Source organism: Cyanistes caeruleus, chromosome 4 (genome assembly GCF_971803275.1).
Source record: "Cyanistes caeruleus chromosome 4, bCyaCae1.hap1.1, whole genome shotgun sequence".
Lineage (NCBI taxonomy): Eukaryota > Metazoa > Chordata > Aves > Passeriformes > Paridae > Cyanistes > Cyanistes caeruleus.
The window spans coordinates 2,295,102-2,310,465 of NC_141704.1; the positions used below are offsets into that span (position 1 = coordinate 2,295,102).

Consider the following 15,364-nt stretch of genomic DNA (forward strand, 5'->3'; position numbering starts at 1 on the left):
AGGAAAAAAAAAAAAAAACAACCCTCAAATACAAATCAATACAGCCCCAAACCGTCAGTTTTTCCCCTAAAATGGAAAAGTTGTTGCTTTTTTGTTTTTCCCTTCCTTAATGTCACATTAGCACATCCCCAAAACCCCCAAATGTGGCACTGTGAAACTTAAAACCACATTTTCACCAGGCAGCTCTTTCAATATCATGCAGAGAATTTTTGACACCCAAAAACTCCAAAAGTTTCAGTTCTCTGCTCATGAAGGTATTTTAAATACTCTCCACACCCTCAGGAAATTTTGCTTTTCCAATATCTCAGCCAGGACTACAGTGGAAAGATAAAGACATTTTGAGGAATTCATGTACACTGGATGACAGGGAAGGTGAGGGTGTGGAAGAGCCCCCTGTCCATTCCTCAAATAGAAAAAAATAAATCCAAATTACCAAATTCCTCCTGAATTTAACTGCATTGCCCTGCCCTGGATGCATTTGCTCACCGTGCTGCTCCTGTTTTCCAGTATCTATTCCTTCAGCAGACACTGAGTTACAATTTTGAGGGGGCTGTAGCTTGGAAATGTCAAAGGGATTCACATTCTTTCTACACCACCTTTTAAAATAAAGCCAAAAGCCCTCAGGATCATGAATACAGCACAAAATTATGCATCCAAAAGAACAATTCCCTACCAGATCACACAATAATCCTACACAGGCCATGAGGAAATATCACAGGAGGCTGCTTTTAGACCATCAATTAATCTGTGAACCCTCAAGTTGATCTTTAAGGAAATGGGTAATTTTATAGCTCACAGCAAAACGAAATGTAAAAGAGAAGAATGTTTAACCAAACCTTCCATTTGAACTCCTGGCCTTAGAAAAGCATTCCCAAAAAAATGCCAAGGCTCCCAGCACGAGGAATGACCCACCCAAGGTGACAATGAAGACTCCTCCAAAGGCAGAGCACTTTTTGGTGACCTCAGGGATAAATCTCATAAAATCTCAGTCTCCTCTGCGCCTGCAGAATCCCTTCACTCCACGTTTGATGTTGGGATTTTCATCCAAGTGACTTTGCAGCCGGTGTCAAAGTGTGTTTGGGTGGACTGTGAGCACGAGGAAATCTTTCTGCTGCTGGTGTTGGGGCACATTTCAGGCTGTCCGTGCAAAAATTCACATTAACATCTGGCTGGCTCTCAGAAAACACAGCTGAGAGATAAAGCAAAGGGAGCAGAGGCAAAACAGCAGATATGAGGCACACGTAACAAAGAACATGGCTCAAACTCAGCCTCTGAAGAATATTAAACCAAAGAACATTATGCTGAAAAAATCATTGCTAAGGAAAGCGGGATTTGGGAATATGAGGATCAGATTCTAACCTGCTTTATACAACCTGCAGCCTCAGAGAATTCCAGGAATCACACAGGTTGCCATTAAGGGAAGGCTGACTGTACAAATTCCTGCAAATCACCTCCTCTGATCTGCATAAACCCAGATGCTCTGAGCTGCCTGTTGCACAAAGATCATAAAATCTGGGAAGGGACCTTAAAGATCATCCAGTCCCAACCCCCTCATCCTTCCAAACAGCTCCAAAATACTAAGATTTGACAATGACAAATTAATAATTAACAGAAAAAGAGTCACAGTTATGCTCCAGGCAAAGCATTAACGAATTGCTGGTGTGACAGCTCTGTCCTGAGCCACACATGAAGGCAGGGATGGAATTCTCTCCCCTTCAATGCCACTTCCAACTAAAAAGCTGAATTGAGATGCTCAGGTTTTGCTTGCAGTGTGATGTTTTCCAGGGGTTTGGCCTGTCCCCACACCAAAAGCAGAACCAAAACCTCACCATGCACTGGAAATCATTTCCACAGTAATTTTCACAAGTGTGCCATCCTCTAGAATCCTTGTTTTTCCCACTATTCCTCCGAGTGTGAAAGTAAAAGTGCAGATTTCCTGAGAAATACCTTCAAATCCCTCTTTTCTACATGCCCAAGCAGTGCTGGTGAGCACAGAAGAACTGCAAGGCAAGGAGGACACCGAAAAATCAGTGTGGACTTGGCAGAATCCTCACAAATCCACGCTTTAAAATTGGCCCCACTGGAAAGAAATCCTACAGTACAGGATCTGTGACTTTAACAGGGAGGAATCAGCAGCACTTTTCCTGAGAGATCACAAAGTTTTCCAGTGTTCTCCACCACACCTGTCACATCCACAGAATCTCTGGGAACAACTTCATTTTTCCACCAAAATGGAAATTTCAGGACCAAAATGGGCTCTAAGGGAAAGTTACCCTCCTGAATTAAAGCAAATCATCACGAGAGGAACAATTCAGTGTCATTTATCACTTTGGCAGGAAAAGGGGCTGGAAAATGCAGTTTTTCCAAGAGGGCACCAGGCATGTGACTCCCTGATTAAGCAGCGAGGGAATGAGCACCAAATCATTGTAATAAAGTGACATCATCCTTTTTACTGTGTCCCAGATAAATCTGCTGGGTGTCCTTTGTCAGTAAAAACAGACAGATTTTGGATATTGCACTTAAGAGACTGCTCTGATTTATTTATTTACTGACCTGCTGGGAGGTGTAACTAATTTGGATTATTCTCCCTGTCACGGGCAGCAAATTCCAACTGCTTAAGCCCAGGAGAGAAAATTAATGACACAATTAACCTCTGTGCAATTGGAGTGCATCAGACAAGAATCCTGCTCGTGTTTTCATCTCAGGTATTGCACAGGGCCACAGGTCAGCCTTTGGAAAAGGCAGCATCCAACCCATCCATCCAACCTCCAAACCTTTTCCAAAGAAGGTTCAATACAGGAGAATTGGCCAGAAAAGCAGCTCTCCTGTCTATTAAAAAAAGTAAAAATTACACCAAATGTTGTTTTTCTTGGAGGTTTACCTTCCTTTAAAATCATGTTGTTATAATACAAAATTAGATCTGGGATTTTCCAAAGAATCCAAAGTAATTAGTTGTCCAATTCCCAGTAGATTGCCAAGGGAGTTAGATCCTAAATGCCTTTGGTTCTTTTGGAAAACCTCATCCATCACAGAAATTCACAGGGTGGTTCACCAGAAACTGCAGAAAGGCAAGGTCTGAGTTAACAGGTTGAGAATTATTTTTATAGCACTTTCCAGGGCCCCTCAGTCAATGCTGCACTGGGAACAGAGGGCACCACCACCACATTTTCCACTGGAAAATGACATTTCACCCACAGGAACCGTGGCAAGAAGTGATCAGGGACATTTCAGGGCTCTGGAACACTTAAAAACTCAGTAAAAGCACCAAGCCCCCAGAATGGAGCACATGGAGATTTTTCCTTCTCTCCTGGTGCTGCTCTTTAATGTTTTGGGATTATTTTCAAGCAGATTTAAAGCAGAAGTGCAACTTTTCTGCCTGGAAAGAACGGATTCACAATGCACCACTGTTGTTTTTTAATCAGATTGCAGCTCCCAGCTTCACCCAGGGCACACCCACAGCCACAGTTCTTCAGTAAATGAAGACCCCAAAGAGCTTTCCAAGGCATTTAATTACACCCCAAGAGTAAAATCACTGTGTAGAGGCCACATTTAATTACCTGAGTCCCTCCTGTCCCCCTTTTCCCAGGTGGAAATAGATTTCCATGATTCCTAGCATGGACACAGTGACTCCTCTCTGCTTGTTTGATTACAACCAACAATGAAGGTGTTGGTAAATCCTGCTGTTGTTCCTGTACTCATATTTTGGTTTTTGACAGGTAAGGGTCTTTCCTGTGCTAGAATCACAGGATGGTTTGGGTTGGAAGGGATCTTGAGGATTATCTAATTCTAGATCCTTTCCAACCCAAACCATTCCACTCCACTTGCAAAATTCCTCCAATCCAAAAGCATGTAAAATCAACCAAAAAAAATAAAGGGAGCTGAAACAAATTTAATCTTTTATTTTAGTTCAGATTTTTGAAACACTTTTTCAGTTCACTTAAAAAAGAGTAAATCAGAACATTTATAATAAAGAAATAAAAAATAATTCCAATCTGCCCAAGGCATATTGGCACTTCCCACAAAGGAACGAAGGGACAAAATGCAACGCAGGTTTTCCATTTCAGCCATGAAAACAGAGGGAAAGCAGCTTCTCCCCACTTTATTTCTGACAAATAAATGGAGTTTGAAGTGTATGTTTAGATGTCCAAGAATGCTGAACCCCTAGAGCCACGAGCAGAACCCCGCTGAGTGAAACAGAAGGGTTTGGGGGCGGAGGGAATTGGTTGTTCCCAGCATGAACTGGGAGTTTGTCATTTCCCTCAAAAGAGGCAGGAGCTCTGCAGCCTCTCCCAGCCCCGAGAACACCGGTGAATCATCGGCCCCTTGCTGCTGCCTTCCACAAACACATTTACATGAGTTATTTGGAAGCAGAAATGACATCCTTTTGGAGCTGAGTGGTTAAAAGTTGGTACAGCAAATATGGCTGAAGGCAAAAAAAAATAAAATAAATAAATGTAAAGTAATTAAGACAAAAGTTTTGAGGCTGATTATGTGCTTAAATACTTCCTCAGAGGACGGGCCTGCCCTCACAGTCCAATTCTTATGTCTTTATTATCCACCATTTATTATCTTTATCTACTGAAACCCTCATGTCCATCAAAACCCAATGATCTACTGCTCAAAATTCAGAGATATTTGCAAAACTCCTAAATAAAACCACTTTAAAAGGCAGCTGGGCAACACAACCATAAAAAAAAAAGTACAAAATAAAATACCAAAGCCTGCAGATGCAGGTTGGATGGGTCTTGGAGCAACCTGGTCTAGGGAAAGGTGTTCCTGCCCGTGGCACAGGGTTGGAATGAGGTGATCTGGAAGATCCAAGCAAAAACATTCTACAATTCTGGAAGAATTTTGGTTGATGCAATTCTGTAGTTTCCTACCTAACAAAAAAACCTGAAAGCCTTCAAGTCCCCAAAATAAAAGCAGAGATTTCCTTTAAGGAAAGAAACATCAAGAGCTGGAGAACCTCAGGAAAAAATAAGATTCTACCCCAAGGTTTTGCAAATGCCACACGAGAAGAGCAGCACAGGAGCAGAAAGGGCATTTAAGAAAAACGATTTCCAAACATTTCCCTCAGAAATAATAAATAATGCCTGCCATTAGCAGGAATTTGCCTGCACGGATCCCTCGGCTCTGCTGTCAGAGGAGGAGCCCTGCAGGGAGGACATGAGGAGTTTTTGGCCTTTTTCTGTTACATACAGGTAAAAATGTTATAAAAGAAAGGCCTTAAAAAAATCAGGCCTTGCTCTGCTGAATTACATTCGAGCTTGCTACTTGTTCTAAGTGAGCTAAGTTCCCATGTGAAAAAATCTTGAGAATGAGAATCCATCTGCATAACAACCTATTCTTGGAGAGAAAAATAAGTCACACCTGTAATAACAAAAGATCTGTCCCATGAGAGACAATGAAGGAAAAATGTAAACACCTGTGAATAGAAAAAGTCTTAACAAGTACACACAAAAACACCTTCTAAGCCATGAATTGAGTGGGGAGAAAACTACTAGCCAATTGAACACAAAATCTGTGAAAATGGTATAAAAATGAGTTATGGGAATAAAGAAGAGGCTTTTCCTATGTAAAGAACTGAGTCCCGTCCTCTTTCATGCAACATTTTTCCTTTCACAGTGGTTTGATGGTGCTGGGAAGGGAACAAGTCTTTAAAGCCTTTAAAGGCACTCACACAGGGACAGAGCATGAGCTCAGCACGTCAAAAGAGAGGTTTTATAGTCCTATAAAACATGTCCACAAATGCTGATGGACTCCTTGGAGCACCTCCTAATTCCAGTGACAGCAGGGATGAAGTGCAGCAGACACGGACAGAAAACGGGGGGAAAAAAAAAAAACCACATCAGAGCTGACAAAACTGTTCAAAAATGGTTAAAATAAAAGAGAACAGCTTTAAAAATCTGCAGCAGAGTTTCCATTTCTTCCACATCATCCCATTATTTATCAGCTCCAAGAAGATGGAGGCTAACAAGCCTTGTACAGGCTGGGAAATCCTGCATCCTTTGCTTCCCAAACTCACATTCCTGTTGGAATCACAGAGACACATCAGCTGTGATGGTCACTTCACACCCCCTTAGCCCTCCTCAGAGAATCTTCCAACTTGAGAAAGAAAAGCTTCCAAGTGGCATCACTGGGAAAAAAAAAAGAAAAGCTGGAAAAAATGTCTGTGTTCTCAAGTTGTATCAATTAAAAGGAATTTAATGATGGCCCAGGGTTCACAAGGCACAGGTTTCGTGCCAACTGCCAAACATCGAAGTAGGGAACGTGTCACTCCCTATCCTGCATTCCCAACCTTTTCCTCTCAGCCTAACACCCAGCAGAGCTGACTCTGACTTTCACAACTCCACCAAACAGCTTTTTGAAATTACTTCTTTCTACAAGAATTTGGGCACCTTTTTCAGCACCTTCAGCAGAGCTGAAGTTGCTTTTAACTCACATGGGTTTAGTTACATGAATATTTAGGCATAAACTCCAAAACCCCTTTAAAACTACAGTGTAACTAAATGTGACAAACAATTAAAAGGAAAATCCACCTTAAATGAAGTTTAGAGCAGCTTGATGCTCTACAGCATGGAACAAAGATGATGATTTTTTTTCCTTGCTTGTAAACTTGCAAATATTTCATTAAAGGAGTTAATATTTCTTAAAACTGTGCAATAATTTTTATTCTTGGCTTGATTTCTTTGAACTTCAGCATAAATGTTGGTGTTTATTGGATCAACAGCTCCAGGATAGCTCCAGGATAAAAAGTGTCCAAACAAAAGTTGTTACTGCAAGAGTATGGGAGAAAAATCCTGCTCTGACATCCTGCTAACAGAATATAAAATAAAATATGGCAGAGCTCGGTCAACGAGGGCCATTCCTGGGAAAGAAAATGATCCAATGTCTGCAGCCAGCTCAGCTCTGGAGCTCGTCCAGGTACCTGTTACCACATAATTCAGTTTGTTTTGAGCACAGCTCAGCCAGCATCGGCCAGTCAAAGTGAAAACAGATCAATCTGGGGCATTTCTGCTTCATATTCTTTGTTTTCAAAAGGCCAGGATGCCATTGCCATCTCTTGTTGAGTCTATGAAATCTCTCTGTACTTCCTGACGCATTTTTTTCGCCTCTGTCCAGGACATTTCCATCACCCCAGATTCCAACTGAACCTTCTTAAGAGCTTGAGAAAGGTACCAATTTATTTGTCATCTGAAATTGCAAGAAGACTTCAATTTTTAGGTAAATTGGAGCAAATCTATAAAACATTTTAATAGAGAGGAGGGGTAGGACACTACAAACCTTCTTGGCAAGGCAAAAATTCAAAGAAATACCTTCCTGCAAAATCAACTGGTCTTAGATCCAGAAAGATTAAACTCTTCCTGGACTACAAACTTCCCCAGAATTTCTCGTGTTCTTCACAGTACATATTTGCAGAAAACACTGTAACACCCTGCTGGATTTATTGCTGCATGTGCTGAGCTCACTTCAAATAACCAGGGGGAGGGAAAAGTATCAAGTGACCTACTCTAATTATTTAAATTCCATTTTTAAATATCAGCATTTTGAGGAGTGGAATTCTCCCTCCTCACTTTCTTCTGCTAGAGACTGAGTGAAGCTGCTTTTTTTTTTTTTTTTAAAGCTGCAGAGAAATCCCTTTTATGACCAATGTTCTCTCAATGAGATAAGCATTAATGAGACAAACCAGTCAGGAGTCCAAGGGCAGCAGTTCCACACGCTTCAGACCATTTAAAAAGAGCCACAAAGACTGTCAGGCCCATTATTTGGAGGATGACCACAAAGCCATTAAATGTCTGTGGAGACACTTGGTGAAAAATAACTGCTTCGGGTTCAAAACATCACCTGGTGAACTTCCCAAAGGCAGCAGCAATTTCAGATATTGCTCTGGCATTCCAGCCAGGATTTATGGCACATTAACAGCTCTCATGCAAGGAGCTTATTTTATTTTCTGAGTACCAACTGTGTCGCAAACAGCTCGTTCAATTTTTAAATGCAAAGGTTCGGACCTGTGCTGAGCCACCCAGCAAAAACCGCTCGGGTTTTCCATGAGCAGCTTCAGCAGGTAGGAAAACCCTTCCCTTGCCAGGAAAAAAAAAGCAGGAAAAAAGCCTTTCCCTTGCCTTTTCCACGGTGCCTTCCCTCCCTCGCCTGCTCCTGTGCCAGCCCTGCCACAGTTCAGGGACCTGAGAGCAGAAGAGGCAGCCAGCAGCAAACCCTTGGCCAAATCAACTCCCTCGAATCAGATTCCTGACAGGAGAATGAGCAGCGCTGCCAGAGCAAGGAAAACATCCTGGGCTGTGGAAAAGGAGGCAGGGGGATGACAGCACAGCTGGCAGAGGCTGGCATGGAGCTGAAACCTCTCCACACCTTTCCCACTGAGGAACTGAGGCTGCTGAACTGCACAGACGTTCCCCTGCTCACCTGGGTGCCGAAGGGAACCAGCACTTTATGCCATTAATTCCCTTAAAAATTCCCAGAGAGGGGCTCAGGTTCCTGCAGCAGAGCCCTGAAATTCATCTCCAAGTGCTTTCCCAGGACTCCTGCACAAGTGTGACACAGCAAATGCAATTTAAATGCAGCTTTTCTGCAAGATCACTCCCACAGCCCAGCACCCAGCCATGAGGCACAAAATGATCCCATTTCCCTGCTGCCTCCAGCAAGTGCCATTCCTTTTCCTAAGGAAGGAGATGAGGATCCTTAAGAGAGGTTTCCCAGTGCTCAGAGTCTGATATCCCCAGCTCTGCAGTAGCACAACAGGAGTGTGTGGGCAGAGAGGAGGCTTCAGTTCCTCCTTCCCCAGTTTCCTTATGGTTTCAGCAATGTTTGGGCTGCTAAATGACACCAATTTTGGAAAACACAGGAAAGCATTAGACAGAAAAAAAAAAAACAACAAAAAAGGAACATATTAGTTGTCAGTGTCTTCTCAGCAGACAGCCCACCAGAGAGCCTGCTAAAGATTTATGTCCCAGAGAAAATTCGTGTGATTTTCCCTCTCTTCTGTGGGAGGGAGAAAAATATAGACCCCAAAAACCTGAGAAACATCAACAACAAATTCACCACTAAGAAAGGAGAGAAGATCTCTTCCTTGGAGGCAAACAGCTCCAGCCTGAGCTGTTAAAACTCATGTCACCAACAGTCATTGGTAGCTTCTCCTGCAGCAGGGTCCTGCACCATTCCCTGTGTCCTGTCCCCCCATCCCTTGTCCCCAATCCCTCTCCAGCTCTCCTGGAGCCCTTCCAGGCCCTGGAATGTGCTGGAAGCTCTCCCTGGATCCTTCTCCTCTCCAGGGGAACATTCCCAGCTCTCCCAGCCTGGCTCCAGAGCAGAGGGGCTCCTCTGGTCCAGCACAGACACTGAATTGTCCCAGAAAACCTGAGAATTCCCTCCCTATTTATCCTGACCCGTCAGCACACGGCTCCCAGTTCTCTGCAGCCAAGGCCCTGATCCCACATTAATGAGGTTGTTCAGGGGATGTTCCACCCTCCCCTGCACTGAGGAGCTCAGCTAGCTCCACACAAAATGCCAAACTCTAAGTTAAAATTTAAACAAATTTCCCCCTCTCCCTTTGATGGAACAGCACGACCAAGGGCTACGCTGGCTGTGAGACAGGGAAATAACTTCAAACGGGGTTTTCCTGAACAAAGCTGCTCTAATATTTTGACAAAGTGCTTTTGTTTGGTAGTTTGTTTTCTAGCACTCCACTATCAACCAGAAAAGGTCACTCTGTCTTCTGTGTTATTCCTCCATTCTCAGAGAAGGTAAAAAATATAAAATACCTGCATGTTTTGTACCTCAACGCTGAGCCACCTCTCACACTACACCAGAGTGCCTGGTGCAGTTCTTAGGGAGCTTTCAGCTCCAAAAACCAGCTGCAGAAACAACCCCACAGCCCCCAATTTCTAGCCCACCACAAGCTCCTGTTGTTTTGTCCAGACATGGAGGGATAACCCTGCTGTTGTAAGGAATTTCACAGGCAGAAATGCACACGTACAGAACGTTATCCCTGCGAACTGCACTCGTGTGATATTGTTCTGCTGTGGTGATTAAATTCCATTCACTGGGGTTTGAAGGAACTGCATCGCTTCCCTGAGCCACTTCTTCCAAGTTTTCAGCCTCCCCCAACAGCTTTAAACACTTTTAAAACTGAGTTTTCTGCTCCCCCTACTGCAAATGTAAGATCTCCTCTCCAGAAATTATCCTTCCTCAGAAAAGCAGGCTAGAGATAATTTAGGCTTTGGGATCAAAGGTTTTCTTACACTCTAAGGTAAAAATATTTTAAGCCACTCCAGTGGAACTAAGTTACAAACACCCACAAGATTATGAACAAAGAAATGCAGCATTTCCTCCCTTTCATGCCATTCAATGCTCATCTCTTACCTTAAACCAGCAAGAGATTATGGATCTTAAAGTGCTGCTTTTATGCATTGTAAAAGCTCTTCTGGAAGCTTTTCCGACTCCCCCGACACCCAAGAACAATGAAACCTTTCCAAGTGGATTGTTGTGTTTTTCTTGGCACACTTTTTCCAGAGATCTTGGTCAGACATTGTCTCCCCAGCACAGAAAGCACCTTCACTCCTCAGTGCTCACACCTCCACACGCTTCGAGTCCTATCAGCGTTGTTCGGGAACAGCCAAGAGAAATCACTCCAAATTTCACCACCCACCAGGACTGAACCCATCCCAAACTCCCACAGAGGACGGGAATATCCAGCCTTGATGTTCTGCTGCACTGAAGGAACAATCTTGGGAGGGTTCTTACTCCAAGGTTTTGCCTTTCCAGAGCAAAATCGGAAGAAATCAAAGCTCAAAGTTTTTCTGGACCTCATGGATCACAGGAAGATGGCTGCAGATCCCCCAAACCCATTCCACATATCCTTCAATTTAATTCTTCCCTTTTATTCTTCATTTCCTTATTCCCACTTCAGTTGTGTGACATCCTGTTGTCCAGAAAACCCCTCATAAACCTCTGGCTGGAGATTTCCAAGCAAATTTCTGCAAGAACAGTGTGAAGGGAGCTGCAGGTTTTTGGTATAGGGAAAGTGATCGAGATTTCTTTAATAATAATTCTTCTAGAAAGAAAAATATGTGGGTAAGGAGTTTGTAGGTGGGTGGAGGGGACTGAAGGCCCCACACCTTACATTTATCATGTCCAAGTATTTAAATTCATAACATGCACACAGTTGGGATATTTATAAAGGAAAAAAAACCTGCATCACTGCACAGACAAACAATCCTGCAGAATAACAGTTACAAACCAGCCCAGAACTGAAAAGGTGAGTTAGGGCAAGGGGCAGAGAGCATTTTCCATCACCAGCCCAGAGCTGGAGTGACCAACATAAATCCTTCCACCTCCTGTAAATAATGCCAGGCTCGATTCTTTGACCTCTTTTATCATCATGGCAGGTGAAGTTCCACATCTGTGCACTATGTATAAAGGTGATCTCCAAAACAAGAAATAAAAAAAAATATCCACTAAACATGTGTTTAATATAACACTAAACATACTAACACAGCAAGAACGAGAGAAGAGATGTGACAGATGAGAGCCTCAGATCCCTGGGTGAGAGGCACAGCACCTGAATAAAGCCTAAGCAAGGTACAGCTTTAGTCTCTTGCAGTAAAGAGGAAGAATCAAATGAGAATTTGCTGCAAACACGCCGGCAGCAAGTGTCTCAGCTGCCTAAACCCAGCCATAATGACAGCAGAAGACAAGCCATTAGAGCTGTGACACTTTATAAGACAGGCATGACATGGTAACACAGAACAAAAATGTCACTTTGAAAGCTGCTGATAAATCACTTGGTAGGCAAAAGGAATCAACCTTTCCAAACACCATAAGGATAAATCCACAGGATTTTTTTTTTTGCTGATATTTAAGTCTTTTGGAGTTTTACAATCTGTTGTAAACGTGGCCACTTACCAAAAAAAAAATACAAACCAAAGACAAATCCCAGCACTGCTACGTCGAGTATTCTCTGGCACGGTTCTAAAGGCTGTTCCAAGCTGAAAACCTGTCCACCTGAGGGATTCTTACCTGCAGGACATCCTGGATCTTCACCCACACATCCACCATGTCGTAGAGCTTGATCTCCCCGTCGTACTGGCTGCAGGGGGAGGCCACTGTCTGCTGCAGGTGGCCCAGCACCACCGAGTGCGCGGCGGCCACGGCGTTGAACTTGTCAAAGAGCAGCTCCAGCAGCTCCAGCAGCAACCTGGGAACCACGGAAACAGCTCTGCTCAGCTTCTGGAACATTCCACAGGCACACAGCAGGGCAGGGGACAGGGCACTGGGCTCTTGTGTGCTCTTTTGGGACATGCTGAGGTCACCTGGCTTCAAACCCTCTCTGTGGGCTCAGGGGGCACATTTCAGCTCAGGTTTGGTATCTGAACATTCCTGAGGGTTTTTCTCCTCATTCCCTTCCCCATATCAGCATTACTCACTTTAAAAGTGTCCTTCCTACAGGGAACACAAAACCATTAATAACTCCACAATAATTAAACTGGACTAACATAATATTAGAGCCCATTGTAAGACCCCAGGGAGGGCTGCAGGCAGGGAGGGAAACATCCTGCTCTTCCCCCAGAAAAAAGTATGAGTCTCAGGGCAATAAAAACTGACTTACCCACACAAACAGGATAAAAGAAATTATTTTTGACTTATTAAATTAATATGGCAGGTTCCAAATGACAGGAAATATCAGAAAGCTAAAATATCACTCATCACTTGCCATGATTTTATTCCTGTATTTGTTATAGCTATAACACCATCTGAATCCTCTGCACTGTACCTGCTCCCATGGTTCCTTACTGCCCAACTATTGTAATTAAAGCACCTTTGCAGAGTCCTGAACAGTTTGTGACGAGGCAGCGCCATCACACTTTTCACTATTTGAGAACAGAAAAATGCCGATGGAGTTCACCGCCGTTTAATGAGCAACTCCAGTCCCCACGTAACCCCACCAAAACGTGAAGATCACACTTCCCAAATCCATATGTTAGGCACTTGTAGCTCTGACAGACAGGCTCCATCACATTTCCTGCAGCAGCTTTGGAGCCACCACGTGCTCCAAGTCTGCCCAGCAGGAGCTGCCGTCCCCAGGGCAGGAGCTGGAGCTGCTCCCGCTCCTCCTGCAGTGCTCACACAACAGGGAATGGCTTTGGGGACTCCCTCAACATCATCCCTTGGCTGCTCCCAGCCCAGTCCAGCCTGGCCTTGGACACTCCAGGGATCCAGGGGCTGCTCTGGGAATTCCAGCCCAGCCAGGAATTCCTTCCCCACATCCCATCCATCCCTGCCCTCTGGCAGTGGGAAGCCATTCCCTGTGTCCTGTCCCTCCAGGCCTTGTCCCCAGTCCCTCTCCAGCTCTCCTGGAGCCCCTTTGGGCCCTGGAATGTGCTGGAAGCTCTCCCTGGAGCCTTCTCCTCTCCAGGGGAACATTCCCAGCTCTCCCAGCCTGGCTCCAGCCCTCTGAATTAATTTGTGACCCTCTTGACTGAAAAATAAAGAGCCAGTGGAACCAAGATACCTATTTGGACAAAACCAAATAAACTGTGTATATATCCCTTTTCTTCATATTTCAGAATAGCAGCAAATGCTAAAAAATGTGACATTATAGAAGCCAATTAATTCTGTAGCACTGAGAAAATGTTCTCAGTGCCAGCCCAGCTTCCACCAACATCCCATGACAAACAAGAACTCAGTTATCCCTACTCCTCCTCGCTGCCCCAGGAAAGAACAGTTTTGCAGAACTGAACCTGGAGAAGTGGGCAAGCTCACTTTATTCTCACTAGCTGAGTCTGACCTCACATTATCAACTTGTTTGTGGAGCCACTTCTAAGATAATACTCCACTGATCAGATCCTTTTTGACTGAAATTCCAGTGTCTCCCTACTCCCATGTCCCAGACTGCTGGACATGAAATCCCCCAGATCCACCCTCCAGTGTCAGCAGCTGCCACCCCAGCACATCTTCCATTCTCATCGCTGTATTCCCACATCTCCTTGTTTGCAGCTTAGCACTTCTTACCTTAATTTTCCCTTTCCCTAAAAGTTTTATAAATCTGTCAGGCCGTTTTTGAAAGAAGGAGCCCCAGAAGAGACACAGGCAGAGAGACAACACCTGTAACTTTTTTTTCTGTTTTGATTACTGCACTTCTCAAACTGGATTTCTCAGTCTCCTCTGAGCTGAGCTCCTTTGGGATCCTCCCTCACGGGGAGTTCTGTTTATCTCAGTTCTCTGGGTCAGAAGAAAACTCCAGAGCTCGTTAGGATCTTGTTTCTCTTGTGTTTATTAGGATGTTCTCACAAAACTTGGCAGGTCTCTCCAGACTTTCTGCACAAGTTTAATTCACCATAACCTGGCTCACTTTGGCTCTGATGGCACAAAATGGCCCTGAACTACGCAGGTCTTTTATCTTTATACTCCTCATTCTTATCCAATTAACAATAGACATGTAAATTATTTTTCTTAATGACTCAGTGACCCATCACCTGTGTGCTGCACTGTGACATTTTCTATCCAATCACCTGCTGTTACCAAAAAACCTCTAGAAGAAGAAAATTAAGAAAGAAGAAGGAAAAGACACAACACTCTAAATCCTCCATCTTGTCATCTGCTCTCTAAACTAGTTTAAACTCTAAACTTTAACTTTTTCACCCAATGACTTAAGAAAACTCTCTAATGTACACACTCACACTTTTAGCTTTTCTATTTAACAGTTATTTTCATGTATCACCATGAAAACACGCTCATAAATTTCACGTTATATGAAATTCAGTGTTTTCTTGGATGTCAGAGCCAGGAATCAGAGACAAGGGCACACACTCCGTGCCTCAGACTCCAATAAAAACCCATCAACAACAGCCTGGCCTGGATGGGGCTGGAGCAGGGAGTGCCCTGAGCTGACCAGGGACAGGCAGGGACAGGAGCCTGGCTCAGGCAATTTGTCACAGCCACCTCACAACCCCTGCACCCAGAGAGAGGGAAAAGGTGCTGGGGACACACAGCCAGGAGGGACTTCCATGGTCCAGGCAATAATGGGAGTGCAGTGCTGCCAGTGACTGCTGCCACCTGAGTGAGGATATTAATGACAATTCAGGTGTTTCAGTCTGTGCCTGGTCAGAGGGGTGGCCTGGACGTAATTCCTGTGTTTATTTCAAAGCCTGGAGATGAGGGCAAAAGTTAAAATACAATATGGACATGTAGGGAAAAGCACATGGAATCCAAGCAAGAGGATTTAGGAGCAAAAGCAACAATCTCCCATCTCTTCTTGGACTGGATTTTTAATGTTTCCATACCAAAATATTCCATAAATCTGTCCCTCAAGTAGGCATCTGTCCACATTGTTATTCTGAAGCCCCAA

General features: G+C 43.9%; 1 protein-coding gene across 1 annotated transcript in view; it reads right to left on the bottom strand.

Annotated features, from left to right (window-relative positions):
- The window catches only part of EXOC4 (exocyst complex component 4), a 290,233-nt gene that overhangs the window by 229,210 nt on the left and 45,659 nt on the right, over nucleotides 1-15,364 (bottom strand). Inside the window, exon 7 of the mRNA XM_023918813.2 lies at nucleotides 12,037-12,214. Within this exon, the coding sequence (XP_023774581.1) occupies nucleotides 12,037-12,214 (178 nt within the window). The remainder of the gene's footprint in view (nucleotides 1-12,036; nucleotides 12,215-15,364) is intronic.